This window comes from Haliaeetus albicilla, chromosome 25 (assembly GCF_947461875.1).
Source record: "Haliaeetus albicilla chromosome 25, bHalAlb1.1, whole genome shotgun sequence".
In the NCBI taxonomy this organism is placed as follows: domain Eukaryota; kingdom Metazoa; phylum Chordata; class Aves; order Accipitriformes; family Accipitridae; genus Haliaeetus; species Haliaeetus albicilla.
In genome coordinates, this window is record NC_091507.1 from 3,057,979 (window position 1) to 3,083,450 (window position 25,472).

General features: G+C 41.2%; 1 protein-coding gene across 3 annotated transcripts in view; it reads right to left on the reverse strand.

Moving 5' to 3' along the window:
• FRMPD4 (FERM and PDZ domain containing 4) overlaps nucleotides 1–25,472 on the reverse strand; it is a 410,939-nt gene that overhangs the window by 339,626 nt on the left and 45,841 nt on the right. Inside the window, exon 1 of one of the 3 annotated variants that reach the window (XM_069770397.1) lies at nucleotides 4,952–5,209. The exons of the other annotated variants lie outside the window; for them this stretch is intronic. Coding sequence (XP_069626498.1) covers nucleotides 4,952–4,995 — 44 coding nt within the window. The 5' untranslated portion in view covers nucleotides 4,996–5,209. Of the gene's footprint in view, nucleotides 1–4,951; nucleotides 5,210–25,472 lie in introns of those variants that run through there. 3 annotated transcript variants of the gene reach the window in all.

Here is a 25,472-nt window from a genome sequence, read left to right on the forward strand (position 1 = left end):
TGTAATAGCCTGCAGCTCTCTTGATTTCATCAACATCATAAACTAGTATTTGTCTTACATTTAAATGACACATCTAGGACTTCTGAGAGGCATATAAACTTATTTTCCATAAGCTACTTCCAGCATATTTCCTCTCCACTGTCCTGTCAACATCATCACAGAGTCATTCAGAGTGGAGAGAACTTCGGGAGGTCTCTCATCCACCCTCCTGCTCAAAGCAGGGCCAACACTGAACACCTTGCCAGGTGGCCACCTTCAAAGGCTATCAGTCCTTGGCCTTTTTTTGAGAGAAGTAGCATCTGTCATAATGATTTATTTGGTTTTCAGTTGTAGGTCACCAGGTCAAAGACTACCATTGTGTTTCTGTACAGCAAGAGCTCAGTAGCCTATGTCTGAGGTCACCCCGTCCTTCCACAAAGACAGGCCAATGGTCTAATGTGAGATGATACCCATGATCACTTACGCTACTCTTAGCTAGATTGGAACTGCTGATTGAAGCAAAAGATTCCATAATCTTAATATCCAACCATTTAAAATGAATATAAGCTTTCCTGTAGATACAAACAGAGCATAACTCAGATTAACAGTATGCTGGGTTTTGTTCCCAACTGTACCTTCTTAGTGAAGTGTCTTTTACAGAGTTGGTCACAGAACAATCTTATCCATTTGCCTTTTCAGAGACTTTACCACAGTATGCAAATATTTCAGGCACAGGAATGGTTTTGATATTTATTCAACATGAACGTGCAGGAAAAGAGAAAATAGCAGACATGAGACATTTAGGGCAGCCACTGTTAATTCACTGTAGGTCTGCGAAGGCTGTCAATACTGAGGGCTTGTGGCAAAATGCTGTGAAAGTACAGGAGCAAAATCAATTGCAGCCAGAATTTTTCCCTCCCAGTACACATGACAAAATTATTTACAAGTGGCTTATTTAAACCTAGCCAGAAGTCAGCTATTTCAGGGCCCTATTGAGCAGAAAAGATCCCCTGTGAGTTAAGGAAGGTCACAGATCCAGTTACATCACCCAGATGATCTCTTTGACAGAGTGTTTGTAACACTTGCTCTACCTTGCCTTTGTTTCAATGTGGATGGCTTGTGACAGTGGTTTTACTGCCATTTTTTGCTGGCATTGCCTAGAACTTGCTCTATCCTGACACAACCTTCCACATAACGACGATGAGCACAGGGTGAAAAAAAAAAAAAAAAAAGAGAGAGAACACCACATCTTATCTAGCAGCAAAAAAAAGTCACTAAGACCACTCTTTTGGAAACCCTCATCTAACTTAAAGCTAAAAACCTGTTTTAAACACCACCCACACTGCAGTTATAGATTTCCTGCTCGGCACCTCTCCATAATCTCAGTGCAAACTACTGCAAAGGCTGGCAAGCTAATAGCTGATCTGGCTGGATGCCAGCCTGATTTTGACTGTCCCCTGCAGAAGTCTAGGGCATCTCTGCATTAGCAAGTGGCAGAGCGTAATTGGAGTGGATGTACAGAGCGAAACAGTGGGTGCAGAAGAGCTGAGGGCCACCCTATACACATTTTAAGGATTTTACTTCAGACTAGCTCTCATTTGGGCCCTGCACAGAATGCCCCGTGGTTGGCGTATAGTAGGTGCCTTGCTGGATCCCATCTCCTCATTTCTTCAGAGGGGCATCCAGTTTGTGTGCTCCAAACCCACTTCACACTGAGAATGCAAGTACAGTAAATGGGACAGGATATTTGCTTCCCGAGCACACTCCTGATCCGAACTAAACTGCTAGTGTAAACACGTCTTTGGATCTCTTAGGAGTGGTCTTGGTCCAGGGAAATCCTTTGTGTAGGAAAAGATTCTGTCTGCAGAGTTAATAAAAGCATCATTCGCTGCTCACGCTGTCTGTACAGGGTTAAACGCAAAACTAGTAAGTTTGATAAGCCACTATGATAGTGAATTTTTTTCCTTCTTTATTTGAAAAGTCTGCTTTTCTGTGACATTGTTAAGGCTCTCAAAGAGATTCAAATTAGGAAATACCCTCCTTTCTGTAATTTGAAAGTTTAAAAATCACTGGTTTTGAAGTCCTTTGACATTATGAGCCTTTTCTGCCACACTTTGATACTAACTGGCTCCTAAAGCATATTCTGCTCAGGCTGTCACTGCCAGAGATTGTCATCTTCCAAGCATGTCCATGGAGGAACGCCTGTTCTTATGATGCTTCATGAGTCAGGAGTGGTGCTCTGGGGACAGCGCTCTGCGCCTGCATAGGGGAGAGGTTTATTGCTGCCAAATCACAGAAACCACAAGCACTGTTTTCCAAAAAGCTGACTCCTCTGTTTAAACTCCTGCAAGCTCACTTCACAGTCAGCTTGATGGGCATTCAGAGAAGAGTGTGTCAGAAACAGAAAAACACCCCAATGTACAGGCGTGACCCTCACTGCTCAACTGTTCCGAGGAAGATGATGAGATATACCGCTTTCTTTGGTGGTTTTTTTGTTGTTGTTGTTCGGGGTTTGGTGGGGTTTTTTTGCTTGTCTCCATTCTGTACACAACAAAGCACAGTTGTTTGCAGAGATAAATGGCTTTCACAGAGATGAAGACTCAGCCATTTACATCAAGGAGCATGTGCCTAATCGAGCTTTGTGGGTAGGTTTTTCAGAAGCAGTTAGGGAGCTATATTACTGACTTCCAGAGGGATAGCTCAGTTCTCTGGAAAAAGCTCAGCCTACCTCTCTAATGACTGAATTCTGGTTCTGCAACAGATAATACAGGGAGTTGATGACTATACAAGAGTCCTCATTTAATTCTCTGTGTATCCCTTTTTTATCCCTGGCATTCCTCATCCAGATAATCAAAGAACTGAGACTGTAATGAATGTGTCTGAATATATCCTTTCTTTTTAAGCTTCCAAATTCCTCATCGGTATTACTTATGCTTGCACAGGACTTGCCAGCTTTCTTCATGTTTTAAGGGGAATGTGCATAACAGAGAGCTCTCCCTCTTACTCATGGCTCTATTGTAGAGCCTGCACAAGCACTGCCTACACATTCCAAGCATCTTTTGTTTTGACGTAATGTGCTCAAAGAATTACACTTGAAAAAAAAAAATTTTAATGAGCAGTTCTAAGCCTGCTGAGCATAACTCTGGTGCATATGAACTTTAATAACTGTACCCATTGTACACAGTCTTTGGGGTCAGGGTGCCCTTAACCCTTACTGAAAAAATATGCATTTGCAAACACACTTCAGCCCCACTGAAACGTGAAGGAGCATATAGTAAGATGATCTTATCTTTCCATCAATTTATTTGGAAAAATCTTCCTGCAGGGGTTCAGTTGCTATGCCCCATTAAACTGGCAGCGGTTGCCTTGCTTTACACAGCAGCTCAAGGGGCATCAAAGGCAAAGTATCCGGAGCTTCTGGGAGACCAAGGACAAGAGCATTAACCCAAGCAGGTCCCCTGGGTGCGTGGAGCTGAAGCCGCCGTCCCTCCGCTGCTCCTGGGAACGTGCCCATTTGGATTCCAGCTGCATTGTCTATTCCAGGCTCATTTTTTTGTTTTCTTGTCTTTGGAGAGGGGAAGGTGGGGAAAGGGAAATATTTATGAATACGATTCTGTATTTGCTATCCTTTTTGTGTCTCTGTTTCTGTTCTCTCTTTTTTGAGTCTGCCCAGTTCCTGTATTCATGTGCAGCATGCAGAATGGGAGCAAGCTGACCCCACAGCAGTGGCCTATCTGCCTGTGAGCACAAGTTGAAGAGGAAGGATGGAGTTTAGATTGATAAACTATCCAGAATTCTGGCATTTATTTTAACATGCTCCAGAGTACTAGCTAGACTTTTCATTGGAGACCTGCAAAGACAAGGTCCCTGTTCAAAAGGATTTCTAGCATTGATTTAAAACTTGCCTTGATAAATGAAGATGACAAAGAGTAATGAAAAAGAAACAATGCAGAAGGAAAAGATACACAAACCTTATGATCATATGGTTAATGAAAATGTACAGATATCTTTGGGCTTATCTTATTTTATCTCATTTATGGAAGATTAAATAGAGGCAAAAAAAGTTAAATAATTCACAAAAAAAACCATTACTGAAAGACCCAGAGGAGATAGATAGATTGTTTCAGCTGCCATGCAGTTTCACGGGAGAAGACACTTCTATTCAAGTAGAAAGGAACCAGCTGAGTCCAAAGCTTTACAATTCTTGAAGATTTGGATTATGTAAATTTTAAGTTTCCTTCCACACTGCTATTGAGAAAGTTCTAGTTTTACACCCATTTCAGAGATGAAAAAACGCAGACTTAAAAAAAATTACCTAATGTGTATTTGGCTGAAGAGCTGTCTTTGGTGGAACTGGAATCAGGATCCAGGCACACTGACTCCCAGCCCTCCTAAGTTTTGGACAGCCTCTTTTGGCAAATAAATGCAGCATTACACACTTTAAACAAACATTTCGCATGCTATGACCCAACATATATACAATACAGTGAAATCTTGAATAATTTACCTAAGATATGGGTTCTTTCTTTAAAGACAAACATACCACGCAGTGTAATGGGAAATAAGCTTCATAACTTTCAGGATCTTTCAAATGCATTTGTGAAATAAATGCATGCTTGCTAAAACAGCTAAGGATTCTTAAAACTTCCCAGAGGGTCAGCATTCTTTGGTGAAAGAAGATGCCCCATTCCTTTCTTCACTTTCTGAAGTTCACTGCAGTTCTATGGCATTTTCAATAAATTATCTAGGATGTCTGTGTTACCGTTTGCTGAAATGCTACTTAGATTAGTTTAATTCAAAGGTCAAACTATTTTCAATGTTTAACTAAGTAATTTCAAAACAAGTCTTATCATTAAGGGCACAGAATTGTGAGTATTTAAAACCACATTGCCCTTGCAAAGTATGCATATATTTAAATATTTATATTCCCATTAACTTAAAATATGGAGTACAGATGTATTAGCTTACTCACTGAATCACGGTAAAGATTCCCAATGGATTATCATAAACGTCCATTGTATTTAAAGTTGACGGAAGCAGTTGGCAAAGAGAACTGCTCCTGGGACCCAGCAGCCTTGGTCAGCGAATCTGCTCCTCTTCTCTTGCTCTACCCTTTACATACATACATAAATGCATCCAGCCCTCCTCTGTACGTCTTGCTCGGCTTCACCCGGTTCAGCTCTCCACATCAGATCAGCTATTAAACCGCTGGTGTTGCTGTTGGTTAAGAGCTACCAGAGGCACTGGCAGCGGCCGGGGGCACGGGGGGGTCCTGCTGCGGTGACGTTCCCACATGCCAGTCCGTGTCGATGCCGCTGACAGGGGAGGATCAATGTGAAAATTGCAGTCCCATGGTCTGGGCTGTAATGATTTAATGACAATTTTTAAAACTGTTGTGTAGCTTCACCTTGAAACAAGCCTTGAGATTAACCTTAACAAATATAAAAAAGTATTTGTATGCAGCCTGTTGTAAAATACAGTGAGTGTGATGTACGATTTCTGGCCAATGTTAATGATGTGTCAGTGTCTTCTGGTATAAGGAGGGACAGGCAGAGGTGTACTTCATTTTCCTTGCCTTTGCTGGGATTAATATTCATAGAATAAGACTTTGGGGTTTGTAATGAAATAAAGTTTTCTTCTACTTATGCAAAAAAGAAGTGACAGTAAGTGAAAGACTCTTTGCCAACTAAATATCATGGGATGAGCAGTACAAACCAGTCCACTGCACCCAAAGAGGTCCAAGGGACGACTCCCTCTCCTCCTCCCCCCAGCCCGCCGATGCCCCCCTGCAGGAGCGCAGCACCAAGCGCGGCTTCGTTTTGGGTGACGAACTAAGGACAGGCGGTACGGAGAGGCTGGGGGACCAGGCAGAGCACAGCAGCCCTGACCCCTGGGAAGAGGAACCGCTGTGTCCAAGTAGATGAAGGGAAGCAAAATGAGAGGGAAAAGCGGTTGATCTGGTCATTGATCTGAGTCCCGGTGATGTGGGTCTTGGGCGCAAAAGGCACCTGTGCTGAAAGCAGTTCATTAAACGGCAGCTCCATTTCTAACACAAGCTGGACCCATCTGCTCTCCCACAGCTCCCACCTTCTACAAAAAAGTGCGGTCTCTCCCAACAAGGGGAAAAACTCCTCCAGAATAGAAGTGCAGACAGCTGGATCGTAAATGCTGCTAGCGTTGCTGAAGATAACGATTAGCAAAGATCATTTCAGCTAAACTCTAATGACCAAGGCCAAGGACATTTCATTGCAGGCCTCAAGAAGACCGAGACATCAGAAGAGAGAAGGGAGGGCAGTGGCTGCAGCGGATGGAGGGTATGCCTGGAAAAATCCACCCCAGGGCTGCAGAGTCTCGTTGCAAATGCAAAGCTGACAACCTGCTGGGTTTTTATTGTATTGCCCAACTCATATTTTCACACAGTGGAGAAAACAAATGTAGACCATTCTGAATTTTTCTATTAAAAAGTGCCAATGGAGAGCTCAGAGTCTTAACTTTCAGGACGGAGGCTGAGCACAAACCAGCACCAGCCTTGTTGAAATGCCAGTGTCTGCAGGGCACTCTCTCCTATTTGCAAATTTATGTTTTGGCCTTTCTCATGGGATCACAAGAGCCATGAAGATCTCCACTTGTGAAAAGAGCAGACAGGATTTGTTCCTAAGGTAAGCTTTGACTCAGGCTAAGCAGACCTACCACAGGTGTAATTGCTGTTTTGACAAGGTTGGTCTGAATACATGATCTAAGAGTAAAAAAACTCCAAGGTAGTGAAAAACTCCAGGTGCAGTATGGTATAAATATGGGGTTGGGCATCATTTCTGAATTCAGATCCTAGTGCTGAAACTAATTTGATTTCTGGCAATGGGCAAATTGCTAACAGACCTAAGAGAGACAACTCTTCAAACACAGCTACTGATATTCAGTATTTAGCCTGAGACCTGCAGGGCTGCATTTTCAAAGTGAGCATTATCCTGAAGCGGTAGCTACAGGTGATCATTTTCTCTAAAGCTCAGGTACAACCTATCACTAATTGAACTTCTGTAATAAGCAGCCAGTTTTGAAAATACAAGTTTTCATCTCAAACTCAGTGAGTACTTTTTGGAGATTTCCCACTAATTTGACGAGCAGCTATTTAGGCTGTGTTCGTTTTCACATCTTCAAAATAGGGGTAAAATCTTAGATTAATCTAAAAGATTAATCAGGCAATAATTCTGGAGTAGTTTGAGGGATGATGAAGGTAGTTACACCATATGGTTTCCTCACATGTGCAATTAAGCTAGATAATCTGATCACTTACACTCTCATGTTTTCTCCCCATCACATGTGTTTTAACTGGATCTTTTCCCTACTCACGTTTCAGATTCTCTACTATTCTGCATAGCACCCTTGCTATTCCTGCACGGAATGTAAGGCATGCTGCTGAAGTTATTCATGTACCCTCAGACACTGAGTTCAAACTCATTACTCTGAAGGAATTCAGTAGATCCTTTTAGGAATAACATGATACAAAATGAGATAGGTCCCAGAAGCCAACCTTCAACATGAGCAGTTTTCCCACTCTGGACTTCCCTGTTCTAAAATCCCAGCAAGAGGAACACTGAAAGAACTAGGGAGGAAAAAAAAAAAAGGACATATGTTAATTTATTTGCTTTTCTCAGGCATCTCTTGTGAATGAACCAATACGGAAATAAACCTGCATTTAACATAATCCTTTCTTCTCACTACACTCTTAATAGCATCTTGAGAAACATGTACTGAACATTTGGGGCCAGATGCTCATCTGGCATGAACTGATGCACACACATTGAAACCAGTAGAGCAAGGATGATTTATATACACTAGAAGTTACGACAACGGGTCCTTAATAAAGGGTTTCATAGGTTATGTAACTGGTAATTCCAGTACAGGATTTGTTTTTAATACGATTGACTTTGTCGAGATGAACATGTCTATAACTTTAACCTTGGAAAAGATGCCACGCTATTTCAAAAAAAAAGGACAAAAATCAACTAAACCCACAGTAACAGTGTTGAACTTACGACAAAATGAATTCCTCCCTGACTGTCATGTCTAACATTTTTCCATTTCCATCTTACCAGGTGCAGACTTTTAACCCCCTCACCCCAGGCTCCAAAATCATCAAAGAACAGAATAAGGTACCTATAGGATGCAATGCATCTCAGCTTCATAGAGATATGTTTGGGTCCGATGAATCCTATCGTGAGAGTAGGGATAACCATCTAAACTGAGGCAAAGTGAAGCCTCATCCCAGTTCCGATGGCTGGTTACGTTACAGCGGAGCCAAGCACTTAGTTTCACTCTACATCAGTTTCACTCCACTGGTTGCAACGTGGTTCTAAGGATAAGGTGTCAATACCATTTTGTAAAGCTGAAGGCACGCTTACTAAATAAATGAATACATAGAATATTGCTGATATGTTGCCAACTTGACTGTGCCGCTAGAAAGAAGATTAACTACTGCTTTATAGGAATTATTAAAAAATGAGAACTTTGCATATCGTGTCAGTGACTCAGGTCTGATGGCATTTCAATACATAGAAGTTCCTATTTTAGTAATCAGTATGTCATGTATGGTGACAACACCATAGGACAATTACTAAGTAGCAGGATAGGCAAATTCAGATTGGAAAAAAATATAAATATTGAGAATCCTATTTAAGGGTAAGAAAGGGGTAAATTTTTCTACTCAACAGCTAACCTGGACATGCTCTTGATCTATAGCTTCATTTGATCTTGGCAACAACCCTCATAAACAGGACTCATCCCAGCTAATGTCAGACGTCTATGGTGCAGTCGGCTGTCTATGCTAGTCACCCACCGCTTGCTTCCACAGCAGCTTCTAGGATGTGATTCATCTGACCTAATTCAGCCAGCTGCTTTACAGATAAGATGAATAATGCCTAGAAGTGTCCATTTCTCTCCGTGACTACAAAGGGAACTCACAGTGACAAACTGGGAGTCAGATGCCTGCACTGAATCGGGTGGACCCCAAAGTAACGTCTTCACCATTTTCTAGCTGAGCTATTCGGCGTGTGGTCCTGCAGATGGCAATACTTTGTGTACAATAAAGAAGAGACGGAGCTGGAGGAGGAACGGGTCTGGGTCTCAGAGCTTCCTCTGAGGCTCTATGTTAAAATTGCATGAAAGCAAGATGTAAACTGGTCTTTGGTGTTACGCTGGTCTACCGAGCTGCCAGCATCAAAACTTGCTGTCCTGATGCACCACTCCATAAAATTACACTTGCCAGTGTGACTGAATCTGGTCTTTCAGAGGTTTGGAAAGAAGTTTTTTGAAGAAAACCTTTCACATGTCAGAAAATATAGTCTTACCAGCAATTGCATGAAAAACATGCTCTGGCAATAGAATAATAGAATATATTTTTTTAAAAAAGCCGAACATCCCCATTCCCCCCAGACCCCAACACATTAAGACCCACACACTGAGTTTGGGCACAACCTGGTATTTCAGGTAGACTGTGATGTTGACTGTGTTCGGCAAGAGTCCTCTTCCCATTGCTTGTCATATTTACAGCCCCCGTCGAAACTTTTCATACAGTGTTTCTCATTTGCAAAGCACGCTCCTCCTCTCCTTCCAAGCTCATCTCCAGCCCTGGCCGTTAGTGAAAGGAACTGAGATGTGGAAAAGACAGGGATGAGTAACTGTGGGCAGACTGGCAGTGCTGGAGTTGTAGGCAGGTCCCAGGCTCACTGAAAAGAGTGGGCAGAGCTGGAGGAGAGCAGTGATGGAGCTAATCTCGTATCTATGATTCGTTTGGAATTGCAGTGTGTTTGTTTAACATTCAGCTTATGTTTGACTTGTATTTATTGATGTTTGCATTAAATCAAGTATTTTTTTCTGCACTCATGTTATATCAACAAACCTATATAAAGCATTTGACATCCTTACAAAAATTCTTCATATGCTACTATTTATCATCTTAAAACCAGTAAATAGATCAGTAAAACAAGCAAACAAACTGATTTTCAGGTGCACTACGGAGTTGCAACAAGTGTTATTGCTATACACATTCCTTAGTTACTGGGGAATGTAAATCAGGAGAAAAATTTAAATTATATTATCCAACCTTGCACTTGCCAAATTAGATCCTATGACATAATCCCATGTGCAGAATTAGATACAACCCATTGTGAATATGCATGGCAGAATCAATCTAGGATACATAAAGGAAAATGAGAGAAGTCTCAGTGCTGGTGGAAACGTTTAACAATGTTCTCCTGTTTTAGAGACTTAGATGCACAGAAATCCCAAGTAATAATTAACTTAGACACATTCCTTACTGCCTTGAACAAACAGAAACTGACACCCTACTGTACACGAGCTGGGACTGTGACCCAAGAAGTCACGTCCCACCAGAAGATTTATATCCACCCCAACACATTTTGGCACAAAGTTGCCTCAGCAACCGGGAGAAACAGATTATGATCAAGGTTAAGCAGCTCGCAGATGGTTTTCCAATGACTGACAAGGCAGGTCTGTTCAAAATAAAGCAGGGGCCGGTCACTCTCTGTCCTTTTCAGTGGCTGCTGGCTCTTTCCAGTGACAGAGCTGCTGTGGCACCTGAAATGTGTGTCCAGAGCCGTGCCACTGAGCAGGCAAATGTCCACTTCTCACGTACTACAGGACCGTAGCATAGGGTCACACCTTGTTAACCGCTGTCAACGCAAAGCCTGAGCACAGACATGTTACATCAGCAGTGACGAGCAACATGCCTCTTTTGAAAATAGCTAATGAACAACCCAGTCAGATTGCAAACACTTCTTATAAATGGTAATTGGGCTAAAGATGATACACATAGGAATTATACTTTGGAGTTCCAGCAACCCAACAAGCCATAATTAAAGATCACCTGATCCAGACTTAGCAATACCTGAGCTTATTTATTTATGATTATACCTAATTTCTATCAAGGACTTCCGATGAACAATATTCATCATTCTTGTTCAGACGTCAGAATAATGACTGCTGTGGAAGTTATATGGCATTAAAAATTATGTTCTTAAACTCATGCATATTCAGTGATGTAACTCAGCACTGTCCTTCTGTCTACCAGGAAAAGGCATATTTCTATTTTGTAAATACGATAGGGTTTGTAGCAACTAGGATATCCAGACAAGTCATGTCCTCCCAGCTGGATGGCAGATTCCAGAAGCATCATTAAGTAACAAAAGGGAAACCATATCGGACAAAGATGAACATGAGGAAAGGCACTGATAGATTGAATGATTGTACTAATTTACTTATAAGGGTTTGTGAAAAGTCCCATAGGCCAATTCACTTGCAACCAAAAACTGGGTAAGGTGAAGGAGAAGCTTCACTTCCAAGTCAGTCTCAACTCCGGGGAAGGCAAATTTCAGGATAGATTTGTTAAGGGAGATGATTCCAGTGCTGGAAGGCTGGGTATTTTGGCAGTCAGTTTGACAGGTCAATCTACTAACCAGAAAATACTTCAAAGTCAGACAGAAATCATTGGCAGCAAAATACATCTTAGACAAGTATTTAACTTCTCTGTATCTGCCTTTTAATGGAGTGGCTAATTTCTCATGTCTTTCATTTCAATACCATTTTTGCTTCTTATGCTTTTTTTTTTTTTATTATAAAGGCAATGTTGGAAAATGCCACCCCATTTTCATGAGGGATGTGATCCTAAGTATGGGTGGTGGGCTTGCTGACCATCCCCAGAACCATCTACAAGGTGACTGAGAGAACAACAAGCGCTCCTTCATCAGGCCACACAGCTGCCCGGTGACCTGGTGGCACCAGGGACACGTACTGGCCACAAGCTGGTCTTTACTGGACAGTGCTTCATCTTCCACATGGTTTTTTGGTCAGTGCCTCAGTCACAAAGGGTCCTCCAAATGTGAAGATGCTCCATTATAACAAAACATGGTGGAAGAGAAGAGGTGCATTTCTCACTTTAGCTCCTTCATCTCTTTCCCGTCCCACAGCAACCAAGAGACGGCGTCAGCGGTTTGTCTCACACATCTGTATGGGGCAGCACCTTCTGTGGAGGAAGGAGGGGACCTTTTTCGCACATTTCTCCTCTCTAACGCTCTAACCCTTCAGTAGAGCATTTTCATATTAGCTCCGTCGCGTTGGTTGCTATTTTAGGTAACCACACAAGTGCACATACATTAGCTAGGGCATCTCCTCCCAGCACCAAAAGCCCTCTGCTGCACACCTCTTTCTCCTACTCATTCCTGCACTTGCCTGGGAAACTATTCAGGCAAAGCAGCAGCTGAAATGTAATCTTTTTTTAATTACTAACAACTGCGTGTACTGGTAGAGAAGTACTATTATAAATCTACGTGAGCACTGACCTCAATGCTCTTTAGCCTAACTAGAGCTCACTTGCCAAACCTTATCTATATAAATACTGCTTTTTCCTTCTGCTAAACATGAAAATGTTTTAGCTTCTTTTAACCTGGGATTCATGACTGTACAAGGACTTACTTATCTTTGAATCACTGCCTATCACTCTGTTAAACCACAAAGTATCTCCCTCTGCTTTCTGCTGATAAGGCTGATTTTCAAAAGCAGTTAGCAATTTGAGGAGCTTTAATGTGGGATGCAGGAAAGAAGTCTCCTTTACAAAACTTTTGCAGTGGTTCCTTCCAAAAATCATTCCCACTAAAACAGCTGACTGTGAGCACCTTAGATGTGAGAAGTCTGGAATTACAGACTTTGCTGAGACTGTGAACTTTCTCTATTATTATGAGAAATTATTGTGAATTATTGTGGGGAAAAATTACTCTGAGGCTGTAGGTCTCCACTCAGAATTGTACCCATGCTTGATCTCAGCATTTTCTTTTTTTTCCTATATATTCAGTTTATGTGCAACCTAGTTTTCTCCACTGAAGGCTGTGAATAACAGATGTAACCTCATTGTCCTTACTGACTTCACTGAGCTATAATTGAACACTGCTTTTGGTACGCTCTCAGCAGTGTTGCTTGTATACTGCAAGTCATCTAAGTACTAATATTGAATTTCTTCCATCAAAAACTAGCCCCTAGGGCAAAAACAAACCAGAAATAATTAAATTCATCTAGTAAACCACAGGCTCATTTGAATAACATTGCCTTCCCTTAATGCTGTGTGTACATACAGTAAGCATAGATCATTACAGCCTGGCATCAGCTCGAATGCCTGTGAAGCCAAAATTCTCTGTTTTGGCTTCACAAAAAACTAGTGCTTTGAACAAGAGAGACAAGAAATCCAAGTTTCTTGATTTTTTCCCCAAGTAGAAATGCTACATACTCTATTGCCAGGTTTTTCACACAGCGTTCTGCTTTTTGTTTGAAGTCCTTTTATATTGCACTAGTAATTTTTTATTGCTTCCAATCTGTCAGAGTGAAATGACAGTAGTCTTATGTCAAACCAGTTATACATCTGATTGAAGTCCCTTCACATTTCACCTGAAGCTCATCAGTTTTCTCGTTTCTATGCTGCTCGCAGGATGAACCAGTTCACAGTTCATGCCTTCCCTGGGATCATTCATATCTATTGCGTGCCTCAGAGGTACAAGTGCTGGCCAACAATCTATGGGATTCCACTTAATATTTCTATTTAGTACGAGACAGCTTCTTGTATGGATGCTTCTCATTCACTAAGTTGTTCATCTTCCTATTTAATTTGTTACACTGCATTTCTCCTAGCATGTAAGGTAAGGCAGGCAGAAACCTGCAATCAAGTGACATTTATCAAGGGCCTTGCTGGAATTTAGGTCTGTATATAAAGCTCAGTGATCAATGTCTCCTATTCCATCTTCCTTCAGCTCTTGACATAAAAAGGTTTCTGCAGTCAAAGACTTAAGGAAAAAATCAATATGTGCTTGAATATTGTGAAGTGGGATGTTTTTATTTTTAAAATTTGTCTTTTTCAGCTGTGCTACTTTGTATTTTGCACATGAATAAAAATCATGAAGAGTTACTTATCACAACTTAAATATCAAAGATGACTGTCAAATAATTAAAACAAAAGGCTCTGTAAGTCACTTTAGTGAACAACTTCTTATTGGAAACTGGGTGAGATGAAGGAGAATAGTGCTTACTCAATCAGAGCAAAGGGAGTCTTGCCTTCCAGTCACACCTCTGTGCAAGTGCTTCAGTACATAGCTAGATAACTCCCAACTTCAGTGTATTTCAGTTTATTTCTCCAGAAAATGAAAACACATGCTCACCTGGCATATCTCACAAAGGTAAAATATATGAAGATTTCTTTCAAGGAATTTCATCAAAAGACACCAAGTAAGTGGTCAGCAGCATCATTTTTATCTGACTTAAAATTCTCCATATCACGACAAGACAGCACAGTTTTCACTTACATGTCATCCAGCTTATTTCACATTTTCCATTAGGTTACATGTGCTTTGGATGGAATGTGATGCTGCCTCAGTGATAAACTTCTTTGTTTCCCTGGGAGGTGGTGGGAGTGCTGCATACAACTACATGCCTCTTGCTCTAGTTGGGAGAAGTCTTACAGGAAGAATGACAGTTACACTTTACTGAAGACCTGAAAGCATTTTGAGTGGCACTAGTGTCGCATAAAAGCACAATCAACTAATGTCACCAACAATGATAAAGCCTTCCTAAGGCTTCACCACCTTATCATGAAACAAAGAGCAATCGTCAAAGAAAGAGACACATTCTTATGCATAACGGTAGTCTTAGTTTATGGCACATCATTTGTATAGCTATTTATTTTTAACAGCTGGTGAGCAAATGACTTTACTATAATGTTGAATTTCTTTCACTTGCTGAATGTATTTTTCCACAGAGGTCTGATCCAAAGTCAAATCAAAGTCAGTCCACATCAGTTTACAAATGAGCATTCTATTCTATGTTAATCCAAGGTCTGACTGACCATGCTCCTACAGATGCCAATGATGAATCTATGGTCTCGTTTGGTTGTAAAGACAACCAACTAAAATGGTTAAATGGCTAGAAATTTGGCAGAAGCTTGAATCCCAGAGCTGAGACTACTTCAGAAGTTAGAGCTACATTCATATTTTTAAGAAAGTATCCATGTGCAATATGACATCTAGTATGCAAAACACATCAGAGGAACATAAGCTACTTTTATGGTGTGAAATAAATGTTAGATGGAAGAATGAAAATGTTCTCGAGTTTCATAATGACAATTTTACAAATCATTTTGTGGAATCCTTTCTTGAGCCTTATTTGCCAGAGCAAACTATATAAATTACTAGTGTATTATTCCAACGACACGGAATTGCTTAAAAAACTGTCAGAGAATTGCTTATAAAACTTTATGTCCACACCATCAGCGATCTTAAAACTTTAAATTGTTAAACTGTATTAGAAACATTTTTTCAGATATTCCAATCTACCTCTCCTTAGCTTTCCAAAAAGGATTCAAAAAGGAAGTGTACCCAAAAGCCAGCTCTGTATCATTCCTGCACTGTCATGATCCACGTTTCTCCCTGAGGCAGGGTGTTAATGCCATGAGCCCTCATCATGGCAGCGGCCAAAAGAGTGTGTCTGAACTCTCCTCCTCCTTGAACTGCTACTTGTTGCAGAACTGCTGTGGCAGGAAAGTAGGGTCCAAGATAGTCTATCTCTAAATTAACTTGTACATACCCTACCTACCTTCTTTGCCTAACCACAGTTCCCTCTCCTTTGCAAGCCAGCACTTTTGTTTTTTCTGTATTCCTTATTTCTTATTAACTTTGATTTTCTCTTGCTGGTATCCTCTCTGTATTTTTGGTGTCATTGTATTGGAGTTTTACTTCTCTGCCTTCCGTAAGTAGCAGATACACCTGGTAGCCCTCCCAAGACGCAGTGTGAGAATGCAGGATCTCCTGCTTTGCAATAATGGATGCATCCATCTTGTGTGTATACAGCAGTCGTAGGGATGTTCAGTTTACCTGCTGTTCGGCCAGCAAGCCTCTAAGCCTGACCTCCAGCATGGTCAGAGCCACATACTTCAGGATGCTGCGTGCCTGAATGCAGTAAGACAATTACCATGTTCCCTGGTGTGTCCAGACAGGCTGTCTGCAGGCAATCTGCAATCTGCCAAGCTGATAAGATATGAACTGGAAGCAGAACATGCTATGTTGGCTGTTGTTTGTGACATCATTCTTCCACAGAGAAGGACGATATTTCTTTCTCTACAAAAGATGCTATCTATCTCCTCTGTTTCTCTTCTTCAGATCTGCAAGCTGTTAAGAGGCCTTGTGAAGAGATATAAATCTTCCTCTATGTATCAGTGCCAATATCTGTTGTCGTGTGAGGAACTCTCCTGCTTGCTTCACACTCCTCGAGTAGCGTGGCGATTAGGAGGAGATGTGTCTGTGTCCAAGGGAAATGTTAACACTCCAACTTATGCTCATCAGAGTTGACAACAAAAATCTTCTCAGGCATACTGAAATGCCAAGGTAGAAATTGTGAATTTTATGGGAAACTTTCAAGGCTCCTTATCACCCCTACAGGAAAACCTTGCTACCCAAGACAGAATGAATGTGCAGAGATAACTGATTATTGGCAGTAACACCCTAAAAGACAAGCAACCAGGCACATAGGCAATAAATAGGCACTAGCTGTTGGACATCTCTTTTCCCATTCCTTCTAGGCCTTAATTTCTACTAGATAAGTGGCGAACCATGCAAGAGCTTCTGCAATACAAATGCTGCCTCCTCACAAGATCGTCCTGGTGCCCAAGATGGCAATCCCCTATTAGAGCTCTTCCTTGTGCTATGCACCAATTCTTCCTCTCAGCCTCTAACACTTCTTCCCATCCTTCATGCTATTCAGCTAAAGACCACTGACATGCAGTAGTAACTAACGCCAAAATTCACAACAGCCAAAAAAAATTTCCTTTTAATAGCTTTAATAGCTTGCACTGCTTCACTGGCTGTAAGTGGAGCTTATACGTGATAAGCTTGGTAAAATTTTCTACAGAAACCACCTTCTGACAAAAAGTCATATTTGTTACTGAACAAAATGGAGGGACAAAAGCATTTGCTTTCATTACAAAAAGAAAAAGTGGAGGGGTGAAGGGGTGTCTTCCTTTTATTTAAAAACTACATACTAGAACTGAACATTATTGTTTTTAGGCTGAAAACCAAAATACTTTGGACAAAGGCCAGAACATTTCAGCTGAGAACTAGCTAATGCTTCATCACTGTGGTTAGCAGATGTGACTGGATCCACACAGGGAGTGAATTTGTTCAGCAAAACTTGACATTTTTTTGCAATCACATTTCAAGTAGAAAAGAAACCCTTTGAAAACGCGGTGATAGTTTAAAAGGAAATGATCCTTTTTTGGCAGAGGAAAGCCAGGTATGTATGCACAGAATGGAACTGGTAATAAAGCTCTCACGGGCTTTCCCTGCTCGTTCTCCTCCCTGCCGCATGCAGTCTGTCAGTCTCACCGCAGGAGAGAGCGGTCAGACCTGTTGGATAATGGGCATGCAGAAAGCTGTCGCTTCAAATCTTTTTTAAAAGTGTGTTAGCTTTTGTAAACTGCCCCCCCCAACCTGGCAGAGGAATACATTTGGTAAAGGCCCAAGCCTCTGCAAAACATAGTGATTCCATGTGCTTGAGACACTTGGGTTTTTAAAGGTTTACTGTATGTGGTGATCTATAAAGAGTTCAGAAAAGCTCTCCACTTAACATGTCCTTCAAGATAAGAGCCAGAGAAGTTTTAAAAAATTCAGGAGGTGCTTAAAATTATGATCATTCAGTAGAGCTGACATCGCTCGCACAGACTGAAATAAAGACTGATGTGTTTGTTGTTACCTCAGTCCCAGATTTTTTTTAAGCTGCGTGCATACAATTCATTGGGGTTAATTTGCTATATTTGTGTGCCAGTCGGGGAGACTTTCCTACAGAATGCTCTGGCCATCTCCTGACTCCACATCTTGGAAAGTCCCAAGCATGCCCAAGCCCTGTCCCTCCTGTGTGCAAGGGTAATCTGGCCACATGGACCAGGACCACATGCTGCAGCCTGCTCGCTGTTTGGCTGATGGAGGAATGGCATGGCATGGCATGGCACGGCACGGCACGGCACGGCACATCATGCTGCGTCAGGGAAGTCTAGCTGCAATCACTTCTGAGTGACACTACTCGAGGGAGATGCATCTGCTGTCATTTATTTTACGTTACTGCTTGGGAAGAAAGTAATCTTTTTTTTTTCTCTCTTCATCCTTTATTCCTACGGCAAATGGTAATTTTTCTTTTCACCGTAGTTTCATTTTGCGACAGTAAGGAACATCCGTTCCCACGGTGCTGGAGTTGCAGATGCGGCTCGAGCTCTGCGTGTCGCCGGGCCGGGGGAGCACTGCCGCTACGGGGGCACGGCTCCTGCCGTAGCTGTGTTGCCGTTTGGCATTGCCAGTGAACAAAACGCACAGGGTAGAAGCGAACCCACTTTGCCAATTATAGAGATCGATGCCCTTGCATGGCCCGGGAGCTGCCTGGCAACACCGTGTGCTGTTGCAAGCACTCCGGTTTAAGAGAGTATTAATCTGGCTGTTTTACGTGTGCTTATTTAGCAATGAGTAACACTGCTGTTACTGACAACTCTACATGAGAGTAAAAAGTTGGTAAAGGAACAGAAATTTTACCCTTTCTGTAAAAAAAAAAGCGATTTCCCCCAGGGCGATGAGAGCTACTGGGGTGTGTATGGATTTGTTACAGACAGCTCCTAAATCTCTCCCCTGCCACAGCTGTGGCACTGGTGGGGTGTCAGGGGAGGTCCTGAGCTCACTCTGGGGTGTATGGTCCCTCAGGGACCACTGCCAGCTGCCGTGGGCTGAACAGGTCCCATCCTGCCCATTTTCAGAGCTCGTTCGGGGTTTGACACATTCCTCCCCCCTCTTCAAGAGCCGTACACAGTGCTGCCCAGCAGCCCTTTCTTCTCCTTCTCTTTCAAAAGCATCTCAAAGCCTGTTCTCATAGCTACAAGGTGCTCGTGAGTGAATCCCTCAGGTGCCTCAACCCCAAGAGCTCCTGCGTGGGATGAACCGCTGCCGCACCACGGAGGTGGCGGAGGAGATGGGAACGGCACGGTCGAGGTGGAGGAGCCAGCCTTGGTATTTTGAGAGAGCGTAACCTCAGTCCCAACAGTTCAGAAAGGCTGTTGAAAGACCCAGTTTATCGCTTGGCAAAACATCCAGCAACAAAATTCACCCAGACATCATCAGACTGATGCTCGCCGAGGCTTGACAGACTTAAAGCACAACCATCTTTGAAACAGACTGCAAACCTTCTCGTTTCCATTTATTTTACTCTGGGAAATGGATTGAGAATCAACCAGATCCCTTTCAAATACTCCACACGTGGCATGACCACTGAGCACAAGGAGCTGCTCCATTACCGGTGTAACGTAAGGGCAGGCGAGGGATTCCCCCCCGTCCCCACCACCCGCGGCGCTGCAAGGACGGCTGTATTCCAGCTCGCCTCGTCAACCCTCACCGTCCATGTTTTACGGCTTTCTTTTGCCACCAGAATCAGATAGCTGCTTTATTTGCCCTCCTTATGACCGTAAGACATTAAGGATCCATGCTTTTTTCTAATTAATACCATTTGATTTTTAAACTTTCCACCACTGTTTTAAACTTTGATTTTTAAACTTTCCACTGGTCTCTTCCATCATTTAAAACTACATCAAAGAAATACGTTTGCTGCTCCCTTTAACAGTTCTTAAATATTGATCATTTTTAATGAGCTTCATTGTAAAGCACTCTTGTGACTCTTAGCAAGGACACTGTATAAAGGCACGGCTGTGATGATGTTGACCCAGCAAAAATGTTTTCAGCACTTTAAAACCTGTAGTTCTGGCATGCTCTAGAAAAATAGGCAGGGTTTTATTACAAACTCTCTCTCATACAACATGCTGTAGTAGTAGTAGTCTTAACCTGTTTTATTTTTTTAATTAAAAAGCCACAAGCAAGACCTGTAAGAAAAGGGTTTGGGGTGGTTGAATTTTTTTGTATTGAAGAGCGGGTTTTTTTGTGTAGGACTATAACCTTCTCAGTCATGGACCAAAATAGCGCAATGTGCAATAATGGTTCTGACATGTTTTTGGTGATCGTGGCAGAATTTATTTCACCTCTCAGCATCAAGGAATATATTCTGGTGGGTAAGGAGTGTTCATTATTTTAGGCTTGACTAAGTACAAATATACATTAAAAAAAAAGGAATATAAGTAGCTTCAGCCCACACAAAGGCATGAAGCCAGATGTCTTTTTTTGCCTCAAATTCAAGTAGATCCTTTATATACTGATGTGGAAAAAAGCAGAAAGGGAAGTTTTAATTATATGCTACAATCAAGAAGGCATTTTACATCCCAATTGGCAGAGCTCTTACTGTGTATTTTAAGCAAGATGAAGATGACAGAAGAAAGCAGAGAAAAAAAAACTTCTGTAGCTTCTATACTAGTTCTCTGGTGCAAGGAACAGCTTGATCTTATTTACTGTATAGTTTTTGCAAGTTCTGATAGTTGGAGCCTGTCTTGTAACATCCAGGAAGAAACACTAAGAAGTCTTAACCATATTAGAATGAATTATAAATTAATTTCCTGGAGTCATAGCCACGGTTCCTAGAGGGATGTTAACATATACGCCATTTCTCTTGGCACCTAATGAGGCTCTGTTAGATCTTTCATCATTAATCTTCACAAAAATTAATAAGGATTTGGGGGAAGGGGAAATTCTTTCAGCGTTCCCTTTATAATTTCATGCTATTTTACCAAAAACAAGTATTCTCTCTTAATTAACTTGCTTTGGCAACTGCCAGACTTATCTAACAGCTTTTTTAATATATCAAAACTGCAAAGTGGCAGGATCCAGGATTAATGCTCAACCCTCATAAAAATTGCATTTTGTAGATACATACCATTTGACTTCCCTCCCCTTCTAAATAGGAGACTGATCTAAATAATCAGTTCTTTATGCTTCAGTACATTTACTGTGCAAATTTAACGTCCTGTTCTTGATTAGAAAATAGGATTCGGTAACAAGCTTTTTAAATAGAGCTGCCTGTAGCTTTTGGCCAGTAGATTTCACACAGAGTCATTCTCTCCTCATTTCTGTAAGTTTTGCTGAATGTAGAATGAGCAATAAACATAATCATAACTATTAGCTTTATGTATAAACAGTTTGCAATATTGAGTACTAAAAAAATACTGAAGAGTTTACTTGACACATCTAGTAATTGGTAATGTAACTACAAAACATTAAACCTGAAGTTTCCTGCTTGGGTAAGAGCCTGGAGTAAAAAGGGTAGTAGTGCTTTGGGGATACGAATAATCTCTGAGGAGTGGAGCTGATAAGGTTTCCCAGCTGGTACTAAGAAATAGCACTACCTCTTTATTGAATGTGATTAATGAAGTGTAATGATTGCATAGTTACGCACCGGAAGAGCAATCCTAATTACCATTGTTAACTACAACAAAGTTTCACTCCTGTAGTACAGAGTACCGGGTATTTGTTAACCGCTGGTCAGCGTTTTAACAGATTTAAAATGGCTGAGACAAGCTGAGCCATTTGAATTCAGGTTTCAAATTTTCAGTCAGTATTTTTAATTCTCCGTAACTGCTGAATAGCTAAGACTTAACTTAATTTGATTTAACACTACAATCATTAATATTTCTTTAAACATAATTGCTACAATGCTGGGCGAGATCTTCCTTGTCCTCCTGTTGAAGTTAAGGCAGGTGGACCTTCAGGCACACGTTTTCCTTTGGCTTCCCTCTCGCTGGCCTGGCCTCACCCCACCAGTCGGGGATGCCAGACCTTGTAGTACAGCTGCCTGAAGTCCCACTGCCCACACTAACTGCTAAATATTGCTAAGAGCTTATGTCCTCCTCAGAAATCTAGCATCATGGATACTGTCATCTATTACTTTACAGTTTAAGAAACACTTTGACAAGTAAGGAAAACAGAGATTTTTTTAAATTTTTTTTTTTTTAAAGGAACATCTAAACAAGGGACATTTCTGCCACACACAAAAACAAGATCTAGAAAATTAGACAGAAGTAAAGCAATGTGCACAGAAAAATCCTTTCATTAATACTTGCTAGAATCCAAAATGCTCTCAGACTAATGACTCCTAAGGGTATGACAGCCCTCTCGCTATTCCTATTGGAATCCACTGATGGCCAGAAACAGCATCTTCTTTTCACATGAAGCAGTATGCTTTCTATCAAAAACCTGAATTACTTACTAATAAAACTGGGCTTTGTCCCAGAGAGCAGTATTATTTTGTTGCTATATATTTTTGTGAATGAGTTACTACATGTGAAGAACCGGCGAAAAAATGAGGGCTAACCATATGTCTAGAAAACATTTCCCAAATAGTTGAGGGATCCTCCATGTGCTGGAAAATATTTTCTCAATTCTCCATTAAAGAATATTTTTCATGCAACTGTCACGCGCAGGTAGGTTTTTATACCTGCGTACAAAAGAGGTGACTTAATTTTACCTGTCCGCAATATAGGTGTCCCCAGGTACACGTTGCTTGTCTAAGGTCCAAATATATGCAATGGAGATGTAGTTCCCATGGTCAATGGTATTTGAATAACTGTTTGTCTTACCCAAAAGTCACTGAATCACTCTCTAAAACTCCACTGACGCTAATGGGAACTGAGACATCTGTAGAAGTCATAGCACATCTAGATGGTGGAAATATAAAATGTGGTGGGAGCTAGTGACAAACTTAAGACTCAAAAAGCAAACCTCAGCCTAAATGTTCTTCAGTTTCAATAGGTTGCATCCCTCCCTCACCAAATATCAGTATGCATTTTCCTTCAAAACAATAAGGCTTGGAACACTTAAGGAGCTGCAGCATCGCGCTTCAAAGGCCAAGCATCTAGTTAGCTGTGAGTCACACCCCACCTATTGATCCCATGCCATCTGGAAGCACAAGCTCGAATAGCTACCATCACCCGTTGTGTAACTTTGATAAAGTCAAACTATCAAGATATTTCAAGTCTCTGAAAGTGTTACTGGGAAGAATACTAGCTGGCCGCAGGAACGTGGAGTACAGAAAAAATAAGAATTTGCTATGCCAGTGGACAAAATTGGACCAGAGCAGAATAAGCCCCCTTAAGATAATAGATGATAAAAGTAAAAGAAAAAGGGGTCAAGAACAGTCAATAGCTGGAACAGAGGATTAGGCATAGAGCCATTCTGGTGGATTTGGGCCAGATATAGCCTGAGGCTGTACTTAAGCTGCTCTGAGTTAGAATGTTTAGATGTTAGTTTGAATGGCTATAAAAGTTTAATTAATATCTGAGGGGCTTGGGGAGACAGATGAGCAGAGAATTAACATCCAAAACCTGCTTCCCATAATGAAACCCTATCAGTTTCTCATAAAACTTACAAAAGCAAAGAGAAATATATGAAAAAAAATTTTTCTTTTGTCAATGTAGAGCCTTTGAAGAATTCCTTCATAAGGCTTAGAATTCTTACTACAGCTGTAATAATTATTTCATAGCTGCATTTATTTCCTTTCCAGACTAAGAGGTTTATTTATAAATATCTTCGACTTCAAAGTACTGTGACCAGAAAGAAAAAGCAAATCTGTACATTTGCGGTTTTGTTGCACAGAAGACTGAGGGTGCATTTCCCTGACACTACAGACCTCAGAGTGCCAGACTCAGTAGCAAAACAGCTGAAGAATGTGAGGATGCATTTTGTAGCTGCAGAAAACATTATCAGTCTTGGTGCTTTGGACATGTATTGATGACCCTCTGCGGTCAGGCGGAGTTTTCCTCCACAGCATAGTGTTGCCAACTGTGTATAGCATTTGTAGCTTCCTGCTGCAGCATTCAGCAGTAATTAGTTCTAGATACATGATATTGTACCCTTAGGTCATTAGCCTGTTTTGGTAAGGTAAAGATTTCATTTGCATTGTTATATATGTTATTATGAATACATTCAGTACACAATACCTGAAAATCTATCCACATATGCAAAAAGCACGTAACAAATGGAACTCATTACTTGTGCGCATCCTCTTCTTGGGTCTTGAAGCAGATCTCTAGTAAACCTCTTTGCTTCTGCATTCTGGCTTACTTCCACAGCAACCTGCTAAGTTACTCCGCATGTCCCTCACCTTCGGTTGGACGCTGTTAGCACAGTCAGCCAGGCTCTCTTCTTCTTCCAAAGCAGAAAGTTCTCTTTGCCACCCAAAATAACACTGGCCACTTAACAATATAACAAAATAACACTTAGCCAAATAATCAGGGCAGGAAATATTCAATCTGTTATCATAATGAGTTTATAAGATTGGCTGAGAATTTTGCCCTTCATGTTGGCTAGAAGCAGGAGTGCTATGCTACTGGAAAGTGGAGATTTAGTATTTTCCAGAGTATTCACAGGTACTCATTTTACTTCATCATCTGTCCCCCAGGACTCCCTGTACATAGCTGGCTGGTTGGCTTTCCTGTTGAAGTGATTATTTAATGTTGTGAGAATGTATTTATTGTGTGGTTAATGGTAGTAGAAACGTAGAGCCTTGGATGGATGCCTCTTTTTTCTCCCCTAAATCTAAATAAATACATGGAAATGAACCTATTTTTCTTTCTTATTCTTCTCAGTTGCTAATAGCGACCAGAACCCAGGGAATTTAATTGGACTTCCATATTCAAAGGCATATTTTTTCACCTGTGCTAAATCCTTGTGTGTTTTCTTTCTGGGTCAGAACTGCAGGCTCAGCTTAGATAGGGTCAATCGGAAGCCATGTTTGAAAAATTAAACTGCCATTTTTTTTGCCTCTAAAATGCCTACAAAAAGACATATTTTAATGACCAGCATTTTGGAACAAGCATGCTTAGATATTAGATACTTAGGCTATTTTTTCAAACATCTGGATGAGAGTGGCCTGATTTTCATGAATGTTAGTCACTTACTGTATCCAGGGGAATTCACTGGGGTTATAAATTTTTCTGCAGTTCAGAGGACTGGGCCTTTCCACATAAGAAACAATTATTTGGGCTTGAAAATGTGGATTTTGTTAGCAGGAATATGGATATGCAATTCTAAGGGCATTTGTGTTTTGAGACTTCTAATGAAGGAAGAAATCAGCAGAGCATTACTGGACTGCTGTGGCAATGGGCGTATTATGGCGTGATAGCACAGCACTAGCTGGCGATTCCTGTAAAAGTAAGTTTATATGCAAACACCTACATGTCAGCATGTATGCAAAGTAACTTTGGTTTGCGGCTAATCTGGAAAACAAAGTTCATAAGAGCGACTTGCATGAATCCTTCCTCATCTGTAATTAGAGCATTCCTGGAGCTATGCAAAAGTAAAACAAAGTTTCTGTCATCTCCGTGTTCAGAATGGGAAGCTCCAGTCCTCCAAACTTCCCGAGGTTTGAGCTTTTCAAACATAGCTCATTTGGAAGAGAATACATGATGAATAGGGTTTGGGTGCTGCTCACAGAATATTTATGAGAGTCAAAATGGTAATTTTTATTTTTCCTATCCAATT